Source organism: Manacus candei, unplaced genomic scaffold, assembly GCF_025592945.1.
Source record: "Manacus candei isolate 608988 ecotype Guabito, Panama unplaced genomic scaffold, ASM2559294v1 h1tg000002l, whole genome shotgun sequence".
Taxonomy (NCBI): domain Eukaryota; kingdom Metazoa; phylum Chordata; class Aves; order Passeriformes; family Pipridae; genus Manacus; species Manacus candei.
In genome coordinates, this window is record NW_026138050.1 from 781,579 (window position 1) to 808,349 (window position 26,771).

At 56.8% G+C, this 26,771-nt stretch overlaps 1 protein-coding gene across 1 annotated transcript; it reads right to left on the reverse strand.

Annotated features, from left to right (window-relative positions):
* On the reverse strand, window positions 1-26,771 carry CACNG3 (calcium voltage-gated channel auxiliary subunit gamma 3). The gene is made up of 4 exons (XM_051803357.1): window positions 26,498-26,771; window positions 5,133-5,216; window positions 2,581-2,721; window positions 1-1,482 (listed from the first exon to the last, which is right to left on the reverse strand). Exons 1-4 carry the CDS (start codon window positions 26,706-26,708, stop codon window positions 971-973), a joined length of 948 nt encoding a protein of 315 aa, XP_051659317.1. The 5' UTR covers window positions 26,709-26,771; the 3' UTR covers window positions 1-970.

Sequence of the window (26,771 nt, forward strand, 5' to 3'; positions counted from 1 at the left end):
GAACTTGCCAAACTGGACTATTTTATTGTTGTTTTTCTCACGGATCTCCCAACCATTAGGGAATCCCCCCATCCGCGTGCGGCCGCAGCCCAGCCGGCCCCAGCTGCTCCCGCAGCACCACGATCACACTCTGCCTCCTTGGCTGTGCCCAGACAGTCATCTCTGACTGCTGTGTATCAACTGCAGGGAATTAATTCATTTTCTTGCAACATTAGAGGTGAATTAAACGCTGGATACTTGCTACCAGTCACTGGAGAAATTCTGCTCCTGAGTCCTTTCATGGGAAGGAAGAAAGGAAGGAAGGCAAGAAGGAAGGAAGAAAGGAAGGCAGGAAAGCAGGAAGGCAGGAAGGAAGGCAGGAAGGAAAAAAGCCCTTTCAAGACCACAGAAAATTGCAAAAGGATGTTTCTTCCAACCCGACATGACAAAATTGAATTCCAAGCTATTTAATGCATGCACGAAACGCCATAGAGGAACCCAGCCCGAGCACTCCGTCCAGCACGACAGGGAAGGGGGTTTGGAACACGAGCATCGCTCCGGCACCAACTCAGTGCTTCCAGCTCCGGACTTCCAGGCGATTCCACTTAAGTGTAACTACCGGGTTAAGGGTTCTCACGGACAGGGCTATCGCCAGCATTTCCATGGACACACAGCTACGGGAACACTGCGGTTATGATCACACGAACGATGGAGACCTCGGGAAGCCGCTGTCCCGGGGGGTTGGAACCCCACTCAGTCTGCAGGGCGCCAGGGCCAGGGTCCCAGCACGGCCCTGTCCCCTCCCCACCGGGGGTCCCGTCCCCCCGCGGCCGCAGCCACCTGGCCCGGCCGGTGGCTTTTCCAGGAGTGAAAAACCAGCCCCGCAGGCAGGGGCCTGGGGAGCCTCTGGGTTTGTCCTTAAAAACGGGGTTTCACGGGTTACACCATCACAAGGGTGATGCCATGCAGCCTGCCCACAGCCCTGCCCGCCTCAGACCGGCGTGGTTCGTCTGTTGGCCGGGTTGTTGTGCAAAGACTCCTTGAACTCTTTGGGGATGGAGTTATGGACCTGTAAAAAACCGTGGTCCCGCTCCGAGTTAAGCAGTGTCCCCATGGTGACCTTGGAGGGATCCCTGGAGAGGGTGAACATGGAGATGTCGGTGGAGGGGATGGTGCTGAACCCCTTGCTGATGGGTGACATGTCCCGGGAGCGGGGCTCGGTGGAGCGGGAGCTGGACCGCCGGCGGAAGCGGTACCTGTAGGGGGGGAGGCGGGTGAAAGCCGACTTCTTCAGCAGCTCTGAGTGGGACCTGGCGCGGATCTGGCGGTGCTTCTCGATGTACATGTGCACAGCAATCACCCCCACCATCTCGGCGATGATGAAGGACAGGGCTCCGAAGTAGAAGGACCAGCCGTAGGAGTAGCTCTTCTTGGAGTCGCTCTGCCCCGGGTCCCCCGCGTTGGCCGAGATGTAGACTATGATCCCGATGATGTTGCTGAGACCTGCAGGGGAGGACGAAGGACAGGCGCTCACCTGAGTGGCAGGAGCGGGATGGGAGGATGTGTCCCCATGGGGCACCAACCCCTCTGCCAGCACACGGGGGCCAAACCCCCTCACAGACCTCTGCTACCCCAGTATAACTACATACACCGAGTATATCTGTATATTCCAGGATATTGGAAGGTTAGAAGAACAACCACTATTTTGTTTAGAAAAAGGACATTTCAAGAGCTCGCTGTGCTTTGCTTTGCTGAGCAGAACCACAGGAGCCCGGTCTGTGGCCAGAGCAGAGACATCCCAAGGGGCACAAAAGGATCCCTCCAGCACAAACCCCAGCTTGCAATGACCCGTGGGAGCACAGGGAAGCTGGAATGGCTCCAGGTCTTTCCATTTCTGCTGGAGCTTGGAGGTTTTATTTGAGATGGGGGCAGTTTGTGCCCTGCCAGCAGCCAGTGGGGCTGTGCTGCAGGGCTGGGGAGTGGCTGGTGCATTCCCGGATTTACTTAATGAATCGATTATGTTCTCTCTGCTGTTTTCTCATCTGCATCAGCAGCTCCTGCCAGCCAAGGAGGGAGAGTCATTTGTCTCTTTGTGGGGAGAAGAAAAACACAAAATAGAGCAGTTTCTTGAGACAAAGACATTGTCACACGATAATCAGGGGAAGTGTTGGGGAACAGCACAGAGAAATGAGTAATCCAGCAGGAACGGCCTCTCCAGAGAGTGATTTCCATGTAGGACTGCAGCAGCCCCTCTGCCTGGTCCTGCTGCTGCCAGCACAGTGCCCACTGACCGACAGGGCCCCCCGAGACCTGTCTGGGGGCCGGGTAATCCCCCAGTGGGACAGCTGCCACCCTTCCCAGGCTGCAGCACCTGCACGGATCCTGCTTGGCACAGAGCAGGGAGGACGCTTGAAGTGCTGTCCAGCACGGTGACCAAGGCCACAGACCCCTGATGGTTTATCCCTGCAGTGGGGATTTTCCCACCTGGATGGGACAGCTCACAAACCCCAGAATCTGTGTGGACGGCCTGGAAGGACCCACGCCCCGTCTCTCAGTCGCCCCTGTCCCCCCAGGCTGGCAGAGCCCCCCGGCAGCTCCTACCTGCGGAGACGAAGAAGATGCCGGCGCTGAGGATGACGTTGTGTTTGCTCTTGTAGAACTCGCTGGCGGCCACACACAGGCCCCCGAAGAACAGCAGCCCCACGCTGAGGATGGGGAAGACACTGGATGCTCTCACTGCACCTGTGGGACAGGGAGCAGGGCAGGATCAGCTCCTGGGGCGGGGGCTGCCAACATCCCCCCCCAATGCCTGCACCCGGGAGGGAGCAGTGCAGGGGCATGTTTGGGGCTGCCAGGAGGGTGGGGAGACCCAGCACAGGTCCCCACTATGCATCCTCTGCTTGTCATGGAATCCTGGAATGGTTTGGGTTGGAAGGGACTTTGGAAATCATCCCATCCCCTGCCATGGGCAGGGACACCTTCCACTAGCCCAGGTTGCTTCAAGCCCCACCCAACCTGGCCTTGGACACTTCCAGGGATGGGGCAGCCACAGCTTCTCTGGGCAACCTGTGCCAGGGCCTCCCCACCCTCACAGGGAAGAATTTCTTCCCAGTATCGCTATTGCTCCAGATCCCAACACCAGCCCTGCAGGCCCCGTGATTCCAGCCACAAGAACAGCTTAGTCCCTGAATTTCTTTCCCCCCACCTCCTAGGCTATTTTTTCCAGCCTTGTCACACACTCAGCACCAGCAATTTACCTTCCCATTACCAAACACACCACCCACAGGTTTCAGCTGTGGATGTGCCTCTGGAGTCTGGGGTGGCAGAAACCACACAGATCTCACCAGGCTGGGGAGGACCTGCCAACCACAGGGTCAGAAACCTTTCCTGTAGGGCCCAAACTGTCACAGCTGCTTTGAAAGCCAAAATTTGCAAACTAATACACCTCAAGTTCAACAAAAAGTAATTTTCTGATGTAGAAGAGGAACATTTTCAAAATGAACAGAGAGCCCCTGGAGCCCAGCACAACGCCGTGGCCCTGGCACTGGGCTCCATCCCACAGGATCAGCTCTGGCAGCGCCAGTCTCTGCATGCTTGGGAGTCACTGACCAGGCCCTACACAATGAAGGGTCTTTCCTGAACTGATCAGCTTCCAAAATGACAGTAGAGAGTAATGAATACAGCAAATCACTACCTGCTGCACCAAAAATACACCGTGCCTTGGTTTGGGCTCTCCCTCGATTAGGGCTGTTATTAAAACACAGAAATACAGAGAGGCCCCATTAAAATGCCACTCTGGGGGCTTTAAAATAGACTTTTTACTTTAAATGTAGGAGGGGGTGGGAGAACTTCAATGCTAATCTCCTAAAACTGCAAACCTATTCCATCAAAACCCCTCCCCTCTCTGTTTGGTGAGCAGAGCTGTAGAAACTGGGGAGTTCAGAGCAACATCTGGCTGAACAGCAGCTGGGTCAGGCGGGGGATTGGGGCTGAGAACTGGGCACTGGGCACAGGGCCCTTCTCCTGGGATTCCTCCCAGCCCCAGGGGCTCAGAGAGCACCCAGGGCTGCCACCGCCTCCAAGGCTGCCTCGTGCTCCTGCTGCCATATGTTCTTGTTTGGAAACACAGGTGTTGGAATGAACCCTCAGCTGTGCAGGTTCCACAGCCTGTCACACACGTGTGTGGCTGCTGACGGGCTGGGCAGTCCTTGCCCGTGTGCCTTTGCACTTTGGGGCGTGTCATTTGTGTCCAGGCTCTGTCACCAGGTGTCCCAGTGCATTCACACACGTGTCTGCAGAGCACTGAAGGGACTGTGCCCCTACTCTGGGGGGTCAACCTCACCCAGCCTCAGGGGTCCCCATCTTGTCCCCTGAAAGGGGAAATTTAGGTTAGATATAAGGAAGAAATCCCTCCCTGGGAGGGTGGGGAGGCCCTGGCACAGGTTGCCCAGAGAAGCTGTGGCTGCCCCACTCCTGGAAGCGTCCAAGGCCAGGTTGGACAGGGCTTGGAGTGACCTGGGCTAGTGGAAGATGTCCCTGCCTGTGGCAGGGAGGTAGGACTAGATAATATTTAAATACTAAGGTCCCTTCCAACCCAGGCCATTCCAAGATTCTGTGACTCTCTGTGTGGTTCTGCCCCGAGGGTTTGCTCACACCAGAGACAGGAGAACCTGCTTTTCCCAGGAGGGCTGCCAGTTTGATTTTCCTCTGTCTCCCTGCACTTGGCTGCCACTGCAGAGCACGTGGCAGATGCTCATTGTGCTCTCCCAGCAAATCCAGCCTGGCTGGAGACTCTGGGAACAGGGACACCAGCAAGAACAGAGCGTGAATACGAACCCCTGTAGTGCTGCACCACAGACACACGGGGTCCCAGTCCCCTCTGGGGGGACCCCAACAAGCTCAGACCATGCAGCAGCTCCTGGGACTGGCCATGGGGACGGCAAGTGCCAGCCAAATGTGCCACTGACACGTGGCTGTGTCGGGTCACCTGAGGGTCACTGCTGCTCCACGGGCAGGGGGCTGCGACCCATCAGCCTCCTGCCAGCAGGTTGGGGGGACCTGCTGGGTGAGGCTGGGGGACTGGGATGGGGGTGCCCTGCAGGGGGGGTTAGGGGGTGCCCAGGGAATGTGCACTGTGGGGAAGCAGAACTCACGGAGGAGATACTCGGCCGTGTCTTGCTCGTAGTCTGCATCCTCAGGGAAGTGGTCGATTTTCTTGCACACTCCTCGGAAGGTTCCTGGGAACACACAAGCCAGGAAACACTCAGACCTCCCTGCACTGGCTGGAGCTCTGCAGGATGTGCAGCAGCCCACAGGCCTGGGTGTTTTAAATGGGGAAACTGAGGCACAGCCTGGGACTCCTCTGGAGGGGCAAGGTGAGGTGAGAGGAACTGCAGCATCTCCCTAGAGAAAGGGAAGCCCCCTCATCACAGTGGCACTGGAGAACGTGGTCAGGTCATGCTGTCTCTGTCCCCTCTCCCATGGGACCAGGAAAGACGTGTCCCCAGAGGTCAGGGCTCCAGGCAGGAGAAGCCCACCCTCACAGTGTCCTGCACGCTCTCGGGCTGCGCTCAGGGGAGCTGAGCGTCGTGACAGGCATCAATTAAAGCTTGGAGATGAAACTCTGGAGGAGGCAAGCTGTCATCCAGAGGGAGACACGGCATCCGAGGGAGAACCGCCTGCTCCCGTTGCTTTGGGAACTCTGGGAGAAGGGGATGCACTGGGCACAGCGAGGACACACCAGCTGCACAGCACAGCCCCCAGCCTCCTCTTCCTCTCAGCTTTTGGGTTCCACCCACGTTCTCCCGGTATCCAGAGCCAGCAGGCTCTGCCCCACTCACCCCACAGTCACCCCCCATGTGTCCCTTTGCTCTCCAGCCATCAGGCACTGCCAGAGTGGGGCTGCACCAACTGAGCCCTGCTCTGAGTGGGCACAGGCAGGGCAATGTGCCCGACCGCCCAGGGGGAGGGGGTGGGCAGGGGGGCAGCCCCAGCTCCACTGCAACTATCTCACGCTCTGACATTTATTTTGGCTCCTTTATTCCCTCTGTTCATCAACTGATGCTCGTTGCCATGACAATGCTGAGCCACCTGACACACAACTTCAGCCTCCAAACACATACCACAACAAGGCTGAAATCCCAAAAAGCCCCCTCTGACCTCCAAAATGCTCCCTGAAGATAGAGTCCTGCCTCAGGGAGCTGTGGCTGGAAATGGCTCTGGGGATGGATGAAGCAGCTGCTCAGGGTCAGCTGGGCTACATGGCACATCCTCAGCCATCAGCTCCCCATCCCCTAGTGATGCCAGATGAAATTCCAGGTATTCCTCTCCCAGCTTTATAGCTGGGCCTGGGTTACAGCAGCAATACCACATCATGGACAGCAAAGAAGTGGATTTTGTCCAGGTCCTCAGCTTCTGGAGTCTCCTGCTCTGTCCACATTTCCTCAGCAAGAACTCAAGGCAGCAGTGATGCCAGATTACCTGCTCCTGGATCACTGCTCCTGGCTGCCTCTGACCCTGCCAGATCCAAGGCCACAGCAGTGAGCTCAGGCAGAGGATGCCCTGCTCCAGTGCTGGCCAGAGCAGGACTCACCGGGACGGTGTCTCACTGGGACGGTGTCTCACTGGGATGTGTCCTGGCTCAGGTATGGCTCAGCCACTTGCTCTGGGCACTTGCAGCCTCAGCCCCTGCTCACGCCTCGCCTGGGCACACCTCGCCAGCCCCAGGTGTGGACCCAGTGGTGGGCACAGCCCTGGGCACGGCACCAGTGTCGCTCATGCTGGTCCAGGGGGCTGCTGCCTCCCACCCCAGACACCTCTCCCCATGCTGACAGCAGTCAGACCCCTCTCTCAGCTGGGAGCACACCAGGCTGGTGGTTCCAGCACATCCCAACCTGCTCCCGAGTCCTTTCCCAGGCGCTGGCCGTGCCTGTGCTGCAGCCCCAGGCTGTGAGAGTGAATCACACCCCGGGGTTGGTTGGTCTGCCGGGCGAGCGCCAGTGCAGGCAGCGCTGCCGCCGGGACTCGCTCCCTGCTCGGCTGTCTCGGTGCTGGATCTGCCTAATTTCCTCTCCCTATTAGTATGAATCCCAATTAGGCAGCTTGGCTGATCTCCACACTTCCCTGCCAGAGCCCAGCACGGCAGCAGCCGGCTCTGCCTGGAGCCCGGGGCTGTGCAGGGATCCCGACCTGCTGACTCCCTTGGCCCGCCCCGGCACCGGGCAGCACAGAGGAACTACACCTGCCTGTCCCATCTTCCAGCTGGGTTCTGCTCCAGAACCCCCGAGTGCATCCAGCAGGTTGACAAGCTCGGCTTGCTCATGCAAGGACACGTGCTGGGCTCCCCCAGACCCACAGACAGGCTGGGATGGTTCCTGGCCAACAGGCACCAGCAAGGAGACATAAGAACAATGTTCTGAATCAGCTGGAGATGTGCCAGCCCCAAAGCCTGCAACGTAATCCTTTGCCACATTCCACAGCTCTTCCATTTTACATCCCTGTTTTCTTTTCCAGAAAAGCATCTGCAGTTGCACAACCCACCACTGCCTCAGTGCTCTCCTGTGGCCAACGTGGACACGTTGGCAGTGAGAAATGCTGCTGCCATGTCCAGGGAGAGAGGCACAGCCCTTGAGGTGGCACTTTGAGCCTGAACAAGTCAGCGAACAGATCAGCAACATCACCAGAGTAAGTGCCTGGGTGAGCCAGGCAGAGCGGGTGGGAGAGGAGCACTGGGGATGAGCTGTGCTCTCTACCACCAAGACACTCATGGTGGCACAGGGACAAGCGTGTTCTTCAAACACTTGCTGTGTGCTGTGGCACTGCACACCCTGCCCAGGCTACATTAGAACCTCCACCATGAAGCCAGAGCACCTTCTGCCTCCCCTGCAGCATCTTCTACACGGACAACTGAGCTGCTCCAGAGAGAGGAGCAGCTGGAGGAGCTCGATCAGGAGCTGAGACTACCAAGCCCCAGTTGGGGTCTCCTGCTCTGCCTCTCCCTGGCCCTCCTGCCTTTTGGGGTGCCAGGGGTACCTGGTCATGGTAGGGTTAGGGTGAGCAACCCCACCTCTGCCACCAGTTGGGCTACCTCTCTCCTTACCCTTCACAGCAGCTACACACCCGTGGCCAGGAGCAGAGCACATCCACCCATGCTTTGCCCCACCTTCACCCAGCTGCAGGTCAAACTCTCCATGCAATGGTCTCACTTTAATCCAGGGGTGCCCTGAGAACCTGCAGGCATGGCAGGGAAGCCCTCTCCAGCTGGGAAATCTTCTAGGGCACATTGTACATGTCAGCAGTGGGACCGTGGGCTGTGTGGTACCTGCAGTGTGTCCCTGCCCAGCAGCTCCAGGCTCCCTGCAGTGAGCCCTGTCTTTAGGTGACACCAGATTCAATTTGGAAGCAATGGACTCGTCCAGCACACTTTGCAGTCACTGGTTTCTACAGGCATCCCTTCCCTTCCTGCCCCAGCCACAGGGCTGTTTGTGTCCCACACTCCACAGAATCCTTCGATCCCTTTCATCCCCCCCAGCTGGGAGCTCCACCAAGTGCACGTTGGATAATGTGAGTGGTGGCTCCCCCCGGAGCCCCCGCTCCCCCCAGGGCCCAGGGCAGGGCGTTGTGGTTCCCCTGCTCTGCTCAGCCGTGTTTGGTGCCTGCGCTGAGCTCCGGCCCCGCGGTTATCGGCGCATGCAGAGGCAATTAATTGATTTGATCTCAGGTCGTTTTCCTCTCAGAACCCTTTTCCCCAGAGAGGGCCGGGGGGAACAGGGAGGGGGTTGCAAGGGAAGTACGATGGTGTAAATATGGCCAAGAATATCGATCCCAGCCCAGCGAGCCAGAAGACTAAAGAGCTCCAGTTACGGTGTTAAAATCTCATTACTTTTCATCCAGTGGAACAGTTTTTCAGGGACCATTCTGGGTGTTACTAGTGTGTGCAAAGGAAGACTCGGGCTGGGGAGGATGAGCTAAGACCGCTCTTAAATGAGAACAAAATTCCTTGCTTCCCTAATTCTGGCTCAGCCAGGGGGAGTCAAGGTCACATTCCAGCCCTCAGCTCTCTACTCCTCCCAATAAATCCAAGTGAGTTATCTCCCAAGTTGTGGTTTCCAGTAATGGCCTTCCTAAAGACACTACATTACACCAAACCCATTTGGAGGCAATGGCAGTCATTGCGATCTAAGTTCTCTGAAAAATAATATTTTGGAGAACCAGAGGTCGGAGCTGAGCTGGGAAGTGCTGGAGTAGGAGCCTGTGGCACATCCCAGAGCTGCTCAGGCTCTGCACTCCCTGAGTAACAAGAGCAAGATACCTAAATATCTCCAAGGAATTAAAACTTCAGGGCTCATCTTTTTTTACCTCCCACCCACCTCCCAGATGCTTGGAGAGATGGAAAGAAATTCATCTGTGTTCCTTCCCTTCCCCAGCTCCAGGCTCTGCGAGGAATCCTGAAGCTCTTTGCACAAGGTCCCTGGTGTGAGATTGCAGAGCCCTGGGGTTTTGAGTCTTTGTTAGCCATGGCCAGCACCCAGTGGCCACTGTGAAGGGCTCAGTGGGTGGCATCGAGCACCTCTTGTCCCCTGGGAAGGGCTGTGAGGGTTCCAGCAACCCCCCAGCACCTTGTTTGCCTCCTGCATCGCTGAATTTTCAACACAGCCCAATTTCAAAGACACACAGCAGCTTAGAAAAGCATCAGGGAAGGCTGGTGGGATGGCTACAGACCCCTGACCTACAGCTCAGAGCAACACAGCTGGAACTGTTGCTGGAGCCAAAGACAAGAGGTGCTAACCCCCAGGGCAGGGAAGACTCGGGGAGCCAGGTGAGGGACCTGTCCTGGCCATCATCTGTGACTCCTCAGACTGTTACTGTCACCTGCCTCCTCACACAAGCATCTGCTGGCCTCAACTCTCCTGGAGAGTAGCTCAATTAAGGCAAAACCCGTGTGTTCATTCAACAAAAGCCCCAGCTCTGCACTCCTCTCTAGCCAGGATCTCCCCATGTGGGGATGGGTGCTGGGCTCCCCAGCACCTGGCAGTGGGAGGAATCCTCCTCCTCAGGACTGAGTTCTCCTGCAGCACATCCCCATCGCCCCGGCAGCCCCACACCAGCTTCCCACCGCGGCACCGGCCTAATCTGGCTCCATCTCCACTTCACACCCTCTCCCCCTCTCTGCGGTGGTGGTTTGTGGCTGAGCAGAGGCACCTACACAGATATGCTTGTTCTGAAGGACTTTTTTCCTGTTTTTGTAAAAAAAAAAAAAAAAAAATAACAGTGGAAAAAACCCAAGTCAGATGAAAGGAGTGCAAGAGCGAGGAGGCGGCAGAGGTGGCTCCGCTGTGCCGGTCGGACGCCAAGGCCAGCGCGAGCACACGCCTGAACACACACAGGGGGGAAGAACCGAGCCCCCCGTGCCTCCCGACAGCTCAGCAGGCTGTGGGGAGCAGCAAATGCCCCTGACGGGCATCCCCACAGGGGACCCCGCAGGCACAGCCTGGCGCTCGCGCCAGGGGAGGGCCGGGAGCTCCCGCCAGCTCCAGCCCGCGAGGTGCCAGCGATCGGCGCGTGGCACAGGGACTTCACTCCCTCGGTGGTGCTAAAACGGAAAAAAAAATAAAAAAAAAAAATCTACATTTTGACAGTGACTCATCATCTCCCATTCTGGAATCTGTGGGGTTGGTGCAACCTACACAAGGCAGTTCAGAAAAGCAAAACAATTCTGAATAACAGAGGAGGAGAAAAAAGTTTGCAGCTGATGGGTAATTTCCAGCCCTCTGCTCCGAGGGTTTAGCTGGGTTTCCTCATTAGAAAAGTAGTCAGGTAACACTCTGGAGCTGCTTCCAGGGGCTCCCCTCGTGCTCCCTGGGGTTTCCTTCTTCCCTCCATCTTGCCACCTTCCTCTTTCCCTCCTTCTACATTTCTGGAGCCCATGGCAGGGACACACCGCGCTCCTGGGAGATGCCGGGATCGGGTAGGAAGGTGCAGGGGGCTGAGGTGAGTGTGGGGGTCCAGGGTGGCCCCTTCCCTGCTGTCCCCTCTGTGGCACAGTGATGGCAATGGGCAGCAGCTGCTGATGCCGGGAGCCCTCGCATCGTGCTGGGGAGGAGAGCACTCATCAGCATGTCTAAGGAAATCATTTCATGTTTTATCTTTAACAGTGAATAAACATTGATTTTTATTTTAAAAAGTAATTGACATTCCTATGAGAGTGCAATGAGCACTGGAGCAGCCAGAATCAGCGTAAATAAGCCATGTGCTAGAAATTAATGAGCTTCACTGATTGAGTTTATCTGTTTAAATTAATACAATTTTAGCAATTAAAAAAAATAATGATCTTTTGTTTGTTTGCCTGCTTGGGGATGTTGATGGTAAGAGATGGGGCAGAGCAGGAGCCCTGGCCCCAGCTGAGCATCCCAGTGCCTGAGGCACCAGGACCTCTGTCTGTGCAGCCAGAGCAGGATCCCCCTCTTCCTTGTTTAATGAACATTTTAGATTCACTCAGGTTAACTGATGAGCTTCTGGGAAGGGTTTGCCTTCCAGCCTCCTCCTTGGCTGTATCAGGGATGGCCAGCTCAACCCTGGACATTCCTGGACCACACAGCTTTTTGCTAACAGGACTTGGGGAAAGTGGGTCCGTCCTGCACCATGGGAGCTTGTGCCTGTCTGGGAAAGGGGACTTGGGCTCATCTCCATCCTCTCCTTCCCACCACTCCTGAGAACTGGCTAGAGCTGGCAGAAGCTCACAGTCCACTACTGGTGTGAGTGCCTGGTCTTTAAGGTCCCTTCCAATCCAAACCATTCTGTGATTCCATGATTCTACCCTCTCAGCCACCAGCTGGACAATTAACAGAAGGATCCAGACTCACTCATTTGTAGGAGTGAGTATGACCCACGTGATGTTTCATGGCCAGAACACTGAAAACTGATGATAAAAACTGCCCAGATGGGACCAGAGGGAAAAACAAGAGTCAAGAGTGTAAAACCTGAGATCCTCTGTTTAAACAAGCTGCCAGTAATTCAGACCAAGAGAGTCTGTAGGAGTGGGTGCTCCGGTGTGTGCTCGCACCCCAAGCTGTGCCAGAGGCCGGATCATCCCCAGGCTGCTTAAGCACCTATTTATACTAAGGAGGAGAGAAGCTGCGTTGTGATGGGGAGCTGGAGGTTTCACTTCACCAGTATTAAAATGTCCTCTGAATTTCTAAAAAACCTATAAATGACAATTTTATAGCTGTGAAGCGTGGCATCCAGCACAGGGGAGTGCTATTTTCGACTCTGTGTTGACAGCTGAAGGGGAATGGATCACAGAATTAAAAACTAGTTGCAGCTCAAGTCCAAGCAATCACAGCTTGATTACACTTCTTATGGGCACACAGAGGCAAGTCCAAGGCACCAGCACAGACTCCCGGTGCTTTGAGAGGTCAATTCACAGAGCAGAAAACAATTATAAGCCAAATCAGTTAGGAGAATGGATTTAAGCATAAAACATGACTGTGAATGGAGAATGATTTAAGAGTGTTTTGCCCCAAACTCCATCACCACAATGGGAGTTCGTATCGGTTTAGAAACTGCCTGGCTAATATGTAAACAGCTATAAAAATAAAAACAGGCCCAACAAAGAGAAGAAAGGAGATATTCATAACTCTGAATATAAATCAGCAGCACAGAATTGTAGAGCACTGATAAAGGCGCAAACAAACAGCAGAAAACCATCCAAACGTCCTTCCCCGGTGCACTGGGCTGAGCAGCAGCAGCAGAAAGGAGCAGTGCCAGCGCCCGTCCCCAACAACGGCAGCAGCGTTAGTCACAGGCCCCGGGAACGGTAAATAACCCAGCACAGCCACGGCATTTCACATCCAGCACAGGCACATCCCGGAGCTGGGGAGACGGGAGAAGGAGCCGGCTGAGCAATGAACAGCTGCTGGAAGCGCCGCGCCGGGAAGGGTGAGGATGGAGACGCTCCACTGCCCGCCCTGCCCCTGCTCCAGCCCCGAGCTGGGCCACTGCATCCCCCTCGCTGCTCCGGGTGTTGGGATGGTACCTGGTGGCACCAGTGAGGACTCAAACAAGGGGACAGGCCATGGATACAGAGTGACGAGATCGCTGGTTATGGTTGCTCCAAGCCCCATCCAACCTGGCCTTGGACACTTCCAGGGATGGGGCAGCCACAGCTTCTCTGGGCAACCTGTGCCAGGACCTCCCCACCCTCAGTATTCCTTATTTCAAGATGAAGCAGCTGCTCAAATTTGTGACCAACACTACAGCCCATGTTTGAAGGAAGGTGTTACTAAACTCAGGGGGGTCAGAGGCAGAGGTCCGGGAAGTGCCGGAGAAGCCCAGCAGGCAGTGAGCCCCTCTGTGCCCTCAGCACAGCCTGGCCTCAGCCCAGCACTGCAGTTTGAGGGCTGCTAAAAGCAAATCATTCTCCAGAGGAGCCCCACTGTGCGGAATATCAGGACTAAAAATATGTAAATCGTCATGGAAAGCGCTGTCAGAGCTGCAGCGAGACGAGCCAGTTGCCAAAAGGCAATTTTGAATTTCCAAGCTCACTGCACGAGGCATTAAAAAGGTCACTATTTCTGAAATAAGGATCTTTACAAATAAACACATTTGCCGAGGCCTCGGTGAGTCATTCCAGAGCGGAGCAGAGAGCATTTCCACCCTAATGCTCCTGACAGGCCGGGAGCAGGGGAATCTTTTCATGTTTACAGTTCATCAATAGTTATTACAGCTGCACAGTCAATCTTTAAAGCACATTTAGCCTGGGAGGAGGCTCGGCAGGTTGTTTTCCCTGAAAAACTGATATTAAATTTATTACATTCTCCCTCTTTTATAGCATCGATTTGAAGGTAAGCATTTGAACTTCAAATACGTGACTGCCACTCCAGTACCTGCCTTTTTTAAAATATATCTGTACTTCTGTCACATCTTCCTGGTATAAATATTTGAAGTTTTCAGCTGATGCGCTAAAAGGGCCTCGATCCATCACAGCCTATTTATTCCAGGGAATGCAGTGGGCATCGTGCTGCTGGTTTGCTGGTGCAGGAGGTGGGTGCTGGCATCCTACAGCCGCAGGTCCCTGCTCCCCTCCCCGCCGGTGCTGGGCTCGCCCCGGGCCGGGGGTGCGGGTCCGGCCCGGCGCTGCCGCGGGTCCCGGCACATCCAGCACCGCCGGATTTAGCTCTGCCTGCCGGGAGGCTGAGCCGCCTCCTCACCATCTGCGGGAGGGAAGCGAGCCCCGGGGAGCGGCTCCAACGGCCCAGATGGGGAAAGCGACATTCGGGAGTAGCACCATAGTTTCACTCTTGGCTTTTTTTGGAGAACAAGAAGGGACTCTCCTTCCAGACAGAGCATCAGGAGAGAACTTTGCTGGTGAACAAGTGAGCGACGCCAACCTCACCTTCTCCCTCTGAGAAATAAAAGCTGCCTTCCTGATCTGCCCAGAAATCCAGAGTCATTCCCATGGCACAGCACTCGCCCCGCCCTGTGCCTTTGGGAGAGCTCTGCCCTTGGGAACACCTGGGCAGTACCAGACTAGCAGCAGGCTCCCTGCCTAGGGCAGGGACAGGGGATGGTACATCTTGTCCATTACCCATCACTTTGGGATTTTATAGCACCAAGAGACCCCAACACATGACAACCAGCTGCCCTGGAGATCTGAAACACTCCCCTGCCCACAGGCAGCCCGTGGGACTCCTCTGTCTCCAGCTCTGCTGTTCCTGCCCACGCTGCAGCCCCAGCACCACAGGCTCCACATCCAGCCACCCTCAGAGCAGGGAGCAGGACCCCCCTCCCAGCTACAAACCAGTTCCACTCCAGTGTGGGTCAGACCCAGGCAAACTGCTTCACAGTCCCTGAGCTGCTCACACCCTCACCTTGGCCATTAACCTCCCCAGCTTCCCAAAACTGGCTCAAAGCACAAAGTACTCTGCTGGAAGAACTCTAGTCTGTGAAACAATCCCAGTTCCATGGTAGCCCTGCCATTCCAGGAGCAAAACAATTCCAGTTCCCCATGCCTCTGCTCTTCCAGGAGCCAAACAGAGCTCTAAGGGGGAGAGGAGGAACATAGGAAAGCCCTTGAGATGATGGCACACAGAGCTTCACCACTCATACAATGCTTTCTATCTTCTGCCTCTTTTGCATTCAATCACAGAGACAGCCCATCCTGCTGCTGCTCAGCCAGGTGCTGCTCTGCCACCAGCTGTGAGGACAGTGAGACCATGCCAGGCTGCCTACCCTGGTTCCACCAGCCCCAGCCCCCCTGAACTTACCTGGGGCTGCCTCTGCGGATTCACTCCCCTATTTTCATCTCCAGCTTGTGCCCAGCATGTGGCTTTGCCCTCAGCATGGCTCTGCCCACAAAGCGTGTTCCTGCAGGGAGACCTGTGCCTGCAGCAGCCCTTTAATAGCTCTGTCCCAGCTGCAGCCCAGCAGCTCCACCTGGTTAGTGCTGACAGCACCCACCTGCCCCACTCTGGATGATGCACCGGCAGTGTGGACCATGAGCTGGATGGGGAATGGATGGAGAACAACAGCCCTGAAGAGAGCTGGAGAGGGACTTTGGACAAGGGCATGGAATGATAGGACAAGGGGAATGGCTTCACACTGACAGAACAGGGTTAGATGAGATACTGGGAAGAAATTCTTGCCTGTGAGGGTGGTGAGGTCCTGGCACAGAGAAGCTGTGGCTGCCCCATCCCTAGAAGTGTCCAAGGCCAGGTTGGATGGGGCTTGGAGTAACCTGGGCTAGTGGGAGGTGTCCCTGCCCATGGCAGGGGGAGGAACTGGATGCTCTTTAAAGTCCCTTCCAACACAAACCATTCCATGGGTCTATAATTCTGTTATCCCCAGTTTACAGATGGGTAGTGGAGCACTGGAGAGATCACAAGCATCTGCTCATTTTGGTGCTCAGCTGGAGCTGTGCAGAGCCGGGGGTTTCACAGCCTGTTCCAGGCTCTGCGCGGGAGGTGACGGCGCTGTCGCAGCCCAGGCAGCGCTGCCGAGCCTGTGCCACCAGCGGGGCTGAGCTCACACCCAGGAACCAACTTGGGAGCTCATGGGATGCTCTGCTTCTCCTATTTTCTGGAAGACTTCTCATCCTGGAGGGGAGATCTGTTCAAAGTGACATGGCGAGTAATTTCTAAAGGCTGGCTGAGCTCGTGTACCCTGCCCAGCCCCAGCCTAAGGCACGGGGCTGCCGCCGAGCCCCTCCGGTGAGCGGCACGGGCAGTGTCACAGGCACGGCACCAGCGCTGGGCCGCGGCGGTGGAGAGCAGCTCCCCCAGGGCCGATGTCACCGCAGCCGTCCCCTGCACGCTGCAGTGGCAGAGGGGCCGTTCCGTGGCGGCGGTGCCCCAGCCCGGGGTGCCCCAGCCCGGGGTGCCCCAGACGGGCCGTGCCGGGCCAGGATGGCTCAGGTGCGGGGGCGCCGGCACGTCTGTCTGTCTGTCTGTCTGTCTGTCTGTCTGTCACCTCAGCCGCGAGCGAGCCGCGATTCCCAGCGCAGCCAGACGGACCCGTCTGGGGGAGGCAGCGGGGCTCCGTCGGGGGGTTTGGGGGGATCGGGGGGATCGGCCCCGCGGGGGAGAGTGGGCAGGCCCTGCCCAGGAGCTGCTGCGGACTGAGGGGGGGGATGGCAGCGGTGGGACTTGGGGCAGGTTGGGGCAGTATGCAGAGAAGATCTATTTAATATTATTATCTGTAATTATTTAAAACATGCACACCACCTCCCCCGACTTCTCTGCGGTGCCCTCACAGGACCACACTTTGACGCCGGGTGAGAGAAGCAGAAGCAGCGGTTCCGGCTCCTCCCCAGCCGAGAGGTCTCACACCCCGCTGCAGCTTTCCTGCTTCCTATGCAAGGCGCGATCGCTCTGATCCTTCTCCAGCTTCTCACGCTGGAGAGAAGGCCAAAGACTGATGTACAGAGAACACTTTCATCCTCAGCTGGAGCGTGCTGAGGAGCGACAAGAGATTCTCCCGGCACGGGGAGAAGGAGCCTCGGGGCTGCGAGAGGCTCCCAGCCCCCGGCGCAGCCCGGGCGGGCAGGGGGGAGCAGCACGTCCCCATCTGGGGGGCCCCCTCGGCTGCACGCCGGGGTCCCGCTCCCAGCCCGCTCCGCCGGGCGGCACAGCTGCTGCGCCGCGATAAGGGCTGCGGGGCTGCTCAGGCAAATGGAGGATTTGGCAAGGATGTCCTGCATCCCGGCAGGAATGACTGCTCAGGTGGCCGGGACACACAGCCGGGCTGCGGCAGGAACAGCCGCCGGGAGGTCACAGTCTGCCTCGCCAAGTGACAGTGACCTTTCCCAGCCAGGCAGCGGGCCGGGCCGGGGTAGGGCAGGAGGCTCCCGGGGAAGGCGGCCGATGACTCCCGCAGCCCCTCGCAATGTTCGTGCGGTGACGTTGTGTGATGCAATCGGTGATGCTGATCCATCACATACTCTGACAGCTGCAAAAATAACCCTAAGTTGTTGTTTAACCTCCAGCTGAGCATCCCCAGCCCGGCCCAGGAGTTCTTGCTCTGTGTTGGGAGGGAGCCCAGCCCCACCAGGGGGACAGAAGTGCCATCCCTGGGACCAGGGGAAGTTCTGCAGGACATGAGCAGCTCACTGGTGCCAGCAGCACAACCCAATGCTGATTTCAACAAATTAAAATTAGGAATACTTCAAATGGCTCACTGCTTGTTGGTAACCTCTCCGGGGGTGCTCTCCCCTCCCCTTGTGATTCCAGGCACGAACTGAGAGTAAAGGTATTATTAGGGGACAATTACCAAATCACCAGTGAAATTGGAAATGCGAGGGTTTGAGAGGCACAAACCTCAAATGCCACCTTCTGCCACTGCTCTCCAGTGCCTGAGTCCCATGGGGCACATCACCAATGCCAACACCCCTGAGGGTGCCCAGCAGCTCCCAGAAAGGCTGGGAGGTCACATGTCCCTCCCCTCTCTCTGTGCCCACCCTGGGGCTCCTGTCCAGGCCCAATTCTCCTCCTTCAATACGAAGTACTTGGCAAAGAGCAAATACCCAGAGCCCTGTGGAGCGTGGCAGGATGGCACGAAGAGCTGCCCCACTCCCACACCTGCCCTGGCATTTCCTTATGGTTCTGCACAATAAAACACTACCATTGCCAAAGACCTGACGTGGGAATGGCTCAGCCCTCCTCTGCTGCCCACCAGCACAAGGTTTGTCTGTAGATTGTGATGTCCAGAGATAAGAGAAAGGCGATATCTGAGAAAATCATCATGTGCTATAACCCATCCAGCAGCCACGATCCCTCCTCCTGCCTCTGCCCACTAGGACTGTGAAAAACCCCACTATGTTCCAGCACAGTCACTCACCAGTGAGTGAGGGATGCCTGCAAGGGGCAGGGGATGAGTGAAGCCCAGCGGTCCTGACACATCTCAAAAGGGACCAAAAGCCTGATGTGAGAAGACCCTCCACTCCTTCTCCTCTGATCATAGAATCACAGAACCCCAGAATGTTTTGGGTTAGAAGGGACCAAAGGACACGGGACAGTTCCAAGCATGCAGGATACTCTGGCCTGGACTTTTCCTCCTGAAGACACTGTTAAACACCTGCTGCAGGTAGATGGCTGGAAGGTCACACCAGTGTAGAACCAGAACATTCCACAGCATCCCCGGTGTCCCGGGCTGACCCAGCGGCGGGGACACGAGGGGTGTTTCACAGCAGGGTTGTGTAACAGGTCTGGGAACGGGACGCAGCCCCTGCTCCTCCTCGGCTCCTCCCCGCGCCGCAGAGCTGTCAGCACACACGCCGGGGGAGAAGGCACCCGTTGTCACCCCGGCACTGTCATTCTTTATCACAGCAGGTGTCTTCTTAATCAGAGCCTTTATCTCGAGCTGCCACTGCCGCACTCCCCGAGCGAGCCACGGCTCCTCACAGCCTGCGTGGGACTGTGCAGAGCTCCTGGGTCCTCACCCCAAGGAAAGCTACCCAAACCTCTGGAGCTGAGCCTGAAGAGTCAGCCAAAGCAAACCCACCCAAGAACTCTCAGGAGGGACATGAAAACCCCCCCTCCACACCAAGCACTAACCCAAAATGCAGCCACCAGCTCCAGGAATCTGATTCCGAGGGTCATTTGAAAGATTGAAGTGGGTTGTAGATGTTGTAGCCCAGCAGCAGCCCCTCCTCACAGGATTGGGGCAGTGGGCAGGAGCCCTCCTTTCCCAGTGGGGAGTGGAGCAGCAGGCAGGAGCCCACCCTTCCTGACAGGGAGTGGGGCAGTGGGCAGGAGCCTCCCCACCTCCTCCAGCATCACAGACATGTGGAGAAAGCCTTCACTGAGGTCACAGCGCTGCTCCCTCCTCACCTCCCCAAGGGCACTTCACAGGGACTCCACACATGGGTGGGCACCTTGGACTAACCCACCCCCAGCTCCTGTCAGTGCCCTGTTAATGACGGTGGATACCTGGCTGCTGCATCCTGCCAATGCTGTGAGTCAGCCAGTGACACTCATCAGCAGGTGAGGCAGGGATGAACCCCCACACAGGTGGGACCCCTTGGGCAGGGCAGCAGGTGAGCCAGCCCTCCCTCCCCCATACTTATGGGTTAGTGCATTTATGTAATTTTAAGAGCATTTTTGATTTTCCCAAAAAAGGAGGTTAATGTCTATTCATGAAGTGCACACTGTGTTCATTAAAAATCCATGGTGAAACCCATGTGAACAGGAACCATGGAGACACAAGAAGCACTGAGGAAGCTTAATGCCTCAGCTGCCTCACCTCCCTCACCTCACCTCATCCCAAAAGGCTGAGCATCACAGGTCTCCACCCCTGGCCCTTCACCCTGAGTCACTGTGCCACAGCACAGCATGGCCCAGGGGGGCTGTGCCAGTGGGCACAGGAGGGTCTTCACCCTGTGGACCCATGGTCACAGTGCTGGCAGATTTTCCAGATCCATGTGAGATGAACACTAATGAATCCACCTGGTCTCACCTTACAAAGGGCAAAATTCATGCTGAGAGAAGGGATTTACCAAAGTCCAGGTAGCTTTCAGCAGCAGAACTGGGCATCTCTCCCTGCTCCCTGGCTGCTCCAGCAAACATCAGCACTGGCACCTCCCAGCCAGTCCCCCCCTCCCTGAGGACCAGAGGATCCAGCATCCATCTGTGGGCATCCTCCCCAAACCACAGCTATCCCCAGCCACCAGTCCCAGCACCAGGGCTCGCAGCCTTCATTAGCCAGCCCTAATTATTTACAGCCGGCGTGGAGCTGGTGACCTTGCATGGGAAAAAACCCACTTGAGCCTCATTCAAATTCAGCCTTCCACCTCTATTACACGGGAACAGCTCTGGAGATGACAGGCTCTGCACCACGCCTATGCAGCAGTAAAATGCCTCTTTCTGAGCTGTTCACAGCATACATTTTACTCATCACGTGCTGCTCGCAGGCAGTGAGGGAACCAGCTCTCTAACCCACCCCAGAAGTCGTGATTTTTGCCCAGAAAACACCACAGCCTCCCAGGAGGGTGAATTTTGCACCCTGTGCTCAAAGCAGAGCTGGTGGCAGCGAGCTGAAGCACAGCTCCACCCCGGCCACTCTCCAACCAGCCGTGGAGCCGGAGGAACGGCTGCCTGCAGCCACGGTGCCAGCTGGCAGTGGCACGGGACCCTCGGCATCCAGAAGGATTTTTATGGCTTGTGGCATCTGGCCACGTGCCACAAGGACGTGGGTCTGGAGCAGCCCGAGGGTCCAGCCAGCCTCATTTCCATCTCCATTAGAGGACAGTGATTCACGTTTATCCAGCACATCCTCCACCAAGGCGAGGCTCAGGGATTCCCCAGGTCTGAGGCCGTGCCTGGATGCCGTTCATACCCGACCCCTCGCAGAGCCCCTGTCCAGGGCACGTGTCCAGTCCCATGTGAGCGCAGTGCCAGGCACGGGGCCTGTCCCTGCTCTGTGCTGTCCTGGCAGAAAGGCTCGCTGGGTGTCAAACCTGCAGCCTGGTGATTCCACCAGGGGGTCTCAAACAGGTAACTGGTCCCTCTCCACCTTCATCCATCACCTCACCTTAGGTGCCTCCATCACATCACACCCTCTGCTCCCATCACACAGGTTAACTCGACGCCTCCCTGGGCTCTCCTTGCCATGGTGCTGGAGCCAGCAGGCACCCCTGGGCAGAGCCATGGCCAGTGGCACTGGGGCAGGGGGCCATGCCGGGGGTGGTGGGTCAGTGGGCTGGGGCAGGGTGGTCAGCGTGGCCACGGAGGGCAGCCTGGCAGCCACAGCCACACCATCACCAGCACTGGCACCGAGCTGGACCGAGCACTGTGGAGAAGGGCTCGATGGCACGTTGGGGTGTTGATGAGAATCTATCACAGACACCGACCAGACAGAGGAACAGGATGAGCAGCTCCTTAAATACCTGCCTGTAATGAGTAGCGAGAAAAAGTGCTCCATCATGGGTGATTGCAATCTCAGGGACATTTGCTTGGCGCTTTTAAAAATTAAAGATAATAACTTTCTAACAGAAACAATCTTGCTGTCACCTTGGGGAAATTCTCTGCTTGGCCTCACTCAGAGGGCTGAAGAGCTGGAGGCGGGGGAAGAGCTGGTGGCTGGCCAGGGCAGCCGCTTCCAGCCCAACTTAATGCCTCCGCTCAGCAGAGCCAAAACCAGCCAGACAAAACCAACAGGGGAAAATTCAGGAGCAAAGGCGGGTGCCTCCCTGCACCTCACGCCTCTGCTAGGCCTGCTGAATGGAAAACTGAATAAAAAAATTAAAAATCAGGGATTTAGATACGGGAAGTAGCAGGACACTCACGTGATCGGTGGGAGAAGCTGATGGAGTCAGATAAAATAAACCTGTAACCAAAAGGTCAAGGCAAAACAAGGAGGAATCCTTTCATTGTGTTCGAAGGAGGTCTCCTGATGGTGTAAAACACCACCAGATCACGACAGGGCAACTGCCAGTCACGGAGCAGAAGTGACACATTATTATTTATTCATTAGATACTTCTGTTCTGTACTTGGAGACAAATAGGCTCCTGAATTCCAGCAGGAGCTGGGGGGATGCTGAACAGCGACTGCGATGTGTAAACATGGAACCGGGAGGACTAAAGAACTTCCTCCCAGGAGCATTCAGAGAATAGGCTGAGAAGGTTTCTGAAGATCTAAAATGGATTTTAATAAGCCTTGCAATTCTGTTGAATTTCTAGAAGACGAGAGAAGTTGGTTTAATGCCAGGAGTGATGGGATGGGCAGTGGCAGGAGCTGTGTCCCTGGCACTGCCCGTGGGTTAGCAGAGGTGGGAACTGTGGATGAGGAAAATGTCAAACAGCCTTGTGGAAAATAGATTAATCAAAGTTCATAAATTTTTCTTGATATGGTTACAAATTAAGTTGATAAAGGAAGTCGGTGACATAATACATTTAGAGTTCCACAGGGTATTTGATTTAGCTCTCCTGAAAAACTTAAAGACCTGTATTACACAGAATCAACAGCACTTTATTAATGGGACTGGGAGCTCACAGAGACAAACCCTGTCATCCGAGGGATGTTCCTGCACAGCATCACCTGTTACTAGAACAGTATTGAACTATGACAACATCTTTGTTGACAGTATTGAAGAAAACATGAAATAATTGCAGGTGAAAGAGGGAAATGGCAGAGAAAAGACTGATGGAGATATTAATAAAAAAGGGAGGCAAATTTGGCCAGCTCAGTACCACGGGATCATTCAGCGACAGCCATCTGTATACAGCCAACTCCAAGGGTTAACAGTGAAGAACCAGGAGAGCAGGTTCCATTTTGGGGGTGGGAGGTGATGCTCAGCCACACAGGATGGGCCGGGCCCTGGGGTGGGAACTCCCTGTGAGGGGCTGCAGCCAAGGGGGCTCAGGTGACCTGCAGGTGAGCAGCCAGAGTCACAGCAGGCAGGATTAATGACAAACAGCTGCATGGCTACGGGACAGCTGGGTATCAGAGATCATTTCTTATGCTCAAAGGAAGTTCGACAGACCCTCCACCCACCACACACCCTGAGCCACACAGGAACTGCAGGGCAGGTGTAGAAATAACTGGGCAGGCTCCTGAGGACTGTGGGGTCAGCTGATGACACCCACAGTATTGTTTCAATCTAGACAGGATCCCTCCAAAAAGAACGACCCCAAGCAAGGCTCTCCAGGCTTGGCAGGGAGGAACTGCCAGTTGGCAAAGGCCGTGCTGGAGCTGCTGCGGGGGACACTGGAGGGGCCAGGATGGGTCCAAGGGGGACAGTTTGGCTGAGGAACAGCTCCAGGACATAAGATGTCTGTGTCTCCTGCAAACCAGCCTGCATCCCACCCCAGAAGGATGCGGGATGCTGAGCATCCTCCGTGAGGGAGGCAGGCAGAGCAACGCTTGGCCTCCTCCAGAAATGACAGAGCACTTTATTCTGATGAGGGAAATGAGGGAGGAAAGAAAAAGTACCACATCGCCTTAAAATATGGTATTTTGAGAAGCCTTGGCCAAATCCTCCTGCTCCTTTTGCCTGTTTCAGCTCCGCATGATGCCATGGAGCCAGTCCCAATCTACACCACGCAGCAGGGAGGACATGGAGCCTCCCTGCATTTAATGATGCTGCATTTAATGATGCTGAATTTAATTAAGTTTGATGAAAACCAAAGTTCTTTTACCTTCTTAAAAAACACCACCAGCCTAAGCAGCTATTTCTCAACTTCAGCTCTCTCCTCAAAGTGCCATGTCCGTCCCTCCTTTCTGACAAAGCAGGAACAGAGGAAAACAAGTGACGCTGAAACAGCAACGGGGACAGGCACCGACCAGCGCTGGTCACGCCTGAGTGGGACACACGAGGGGACACCTGCTAAGCGTTTGCATATTGTAAAAGCAATAATTAGGATCCAAACACTGCGAATCCAACCAGTCTATCCCAGCCCAGCAGTCTCGGAACACCTGCCTGGGCTCCACATATTGAGTCAACTGCTAATTTGCGTTTCCCAGTGTGGGTGTCTCTCCATGGGTCTGCAGCGGCTTCATTCAAGATTTATCTGCTCTCGCCGATGGGCTTGTGATGCTCACGTGGTGCAGCTCCCACGCAGGCGCTGCCGGGGCTGACACGGATGCACAGAGCCGGCACTCACGTCGGGCAGCTTCGGGATCTGCCCCGCGCCCAGCCGGGAGAGCCACTGCGGCTCTGCACTTGATTCCTCCCTCCCTGCACACACTAAACCCCTGTTAGCAGGGGAAAGTTCAAGGCTGAGGGGCCGACAGGCACAGTTCCCGATGGGCACAGAGCTCTGCTCAGTGCTAAGAGCATCTTCTGCACCGCAGAAGAACCGGTCCCTCCAATAGATCGAGCTCGATCCGGGCACAGGGGGATGAAGCCTCTGTCCCTTTTTCAAGCCTGGTACAGTGAGTGCACAGAAAACAGTAGGCAGCGAGGCCCTGCAGATCACACAGGACCCGCTGCATGTATCAGGTACAGGGCTCAGCCCCCAGTGCTCCCCTGGCTGCAGTGACCATCCCCAGCTGGGGGTTCTCAGGCCCTGCTGCTGGGCAGTCCTTCCCCTGTGCCAGCACGTGAGCTCTGCGCAGCTCAGCTGGGCAAGTTTTCCCTTCCCAGCATTGCACCGGTTAACAGCCTGCGAGGCACCAGTTAACAGCCTGCCAGGCACCAGTTAACAGCCTGCGAGGCACCAGCACGCTCCTCCCGCACAGTCCAGGAGGGTGACGAGCAGCCCTGTCACGTCCCCCCAGCACCATCCCAGCCCCCTGTGTTCCCCCAGAGCGCAGGCTGGGACCCTCCCTGCCCTGCCACCGACTGTGTGCTGCAGCCCCCCACAGCCCTACTGCCACCCACACCCACACCCAGGGGCTGACAGAGCCCGTGTCCAGTGTGAGGCCTTGGCTGTGCCGCAGGGATGGCACCACAGGGATGGCACCGCAGGGATGGCACCGCAGGGCTCCCGCTCCCGCTGCCACCACAGCAGCTGCCAGAGCACCAACACGGGGTAGGATGTGGAGCTGGGAGCACTGAGCCCATGGTGAGCCCATGCCCTGCTGCTCTCAGCCCCACACCTGGGCTCAGGGTGACAGGCTGTGATCCAGCTCCAAGCTCTGCCATGGCACTGCCAAGCCCTTTCTGAGTGAGCTGTGCCCAGGGGAGTGGGGCCTCTCTGGCTCCTTCCAAAGCAGTGATTGATCACACTGAGGGAAACATAAAACATTGGCTGGAAAAAAAAATACAGCTAGCAAACCCAAGAATTTTGGAAATTACTCATGCCTCCAGCAATTCCATCTTTCACAGCCCTGGCTTCTGCCTCCTTGGCTCCCTCAGCCCAAGAGGGGAGACAGATTATCTCAAATTATTTATTACAGAATTAGAGCATGATCCAAACCCTCCTTGAATCAATAAGAAAGCTCCAACTGACTTCACCGGGTTTAGGACCAAGCACCAGGAAGAGACCGGGTATTTCTGCATCCATGGCCATGACTCACCGAGAACTTTCCAACGTGGAGGAGCAGTTTGGCGCCGTGGCTCGTCTGCCCCCACCACTGAAGGGGTCACTCCTGGGCTGGGGGAGCCTGATGCCCCTGGAGCCCCACAGAACAGTGGGGCGGGTCCCCTCAAGCACACAGCACACCCACTGCTGCCACTAATTTTAAAAGTTAGGGCCCAGAGTGATGCCATCAGCCATTTTTTTGCTGCGCAGGTACCAGCACCTGGCTCTGTTCAAGCTCATCTTTGAGCACAGCCCGTGGGTGCTCAGAAACACCTCAACCTGCAGCTTTGGGGCAAAACTGCCCCAAAGTGTGGCCTGTGCTGCAGGAGGGCAGCAGCTGCCAGGGCCTTGCCAGCCGAGCACTGCTGTGGGAGGGAGGCAATTGGGCGAAGCAGTGAGGCCGGGCAGGCAAGAGAACGTCCGTGGGGCAGCCGTGGTGAGGCAGCCCAGCCTTGAGGCAGCTGTGGTGGGGCAGCCTGGCCGTGGGGCAGCCCAGCCGTGGGACGGAGGGACGAGATGCAGCGGGGCAGCAGCAGCCCAGCTTGCCCCACTCTGCCGCTCGGAGGGGAAGGGCTGGTTCTGGTGCTGGGGCTCAGCGATGACACCGCCTGGTGCGGTGTGTTTTCCGGTGACAGGGACGCGGTGCCCGTGCAGCTTTGGAGAAAGACAGCAGCAGCGGGGCTTTGCTCGCTCCCACTCCCACAGCCCCGGTCGGGAGAGGGACCTGTGGCCCCTCAGCCCGAAGCTCCCCGAGAGCATCCCCGGGCAGACACAGCGCGGCTGCCGCCGCCAGTGCCAGTGCCCGGCACGGGGGCGACCCCGCAGCCCCGCTCCCCCCGGCCCCGCCACACGCGTGGAGGAGCCCCCGCGAGCTTCCACCGCGGAGCGACTGCAAGTGCCCGGGAAAGGGAGCGGAGGGCGGCAGCGGGGGGCGGCGGGGCCCCCGGGCAGGGGGATGCTCGGGTGGCCGGGGGATGCTCCGCTCGCCGGGGATTCGGCTCTGGGGTGGGGGGCCCCGCGATGCACCCCCTCCCCCGAAGTTTTGGGGCCGAGGGGGTCGGTACCTTCCAGGCAGCACGTCCTCCAAAGCCCCGAGTGGGTCATCACCTCCTCGTTCTTGCGGCTCGTGTCGTTGTCGCTCGTGGACTTAGTCCTACACACGCCGCGCGAGTAGAGCCAGTAGTCAGTGCCCACGGCGATGGTCATCAGGCTGAAGGCTGCGAAGGCTCCCACCGTGGTGACGAGCATCTGGACGCCTCTGTCACACATCCTCATGCTGCTTCATCCTCCGGCGGCGGCTCGCAGGGGAAGGGCCGGCGCCGCCGCCCGCCGCCCGCC

Bases quoted from the DNA above. Each gene is read 5' to 3' on its own strand.
- CACNG3 (XM_051803357.1), bottom strand. From the start codon at position 26,708: ATGAGGATGTGTGACAGAGGCGTCCAGATGCTCGTCACCACGGTGGGA. The intron at 2,722-5,132 runs GTGAGTTCTGCT...CCTGTCCCACAG, and splicing joins CACGGCCGAGTATCTCCTCC to GTGCAGTGAGAGCATCCAGT. The intron at 1,483-2,580 runs GTAGGAGCTGCC...CCTCCCCTGCAG, and splicing joins CATCTTCTTCGTCTCCGCAG to GTCTCAGCAACATCATCGGG.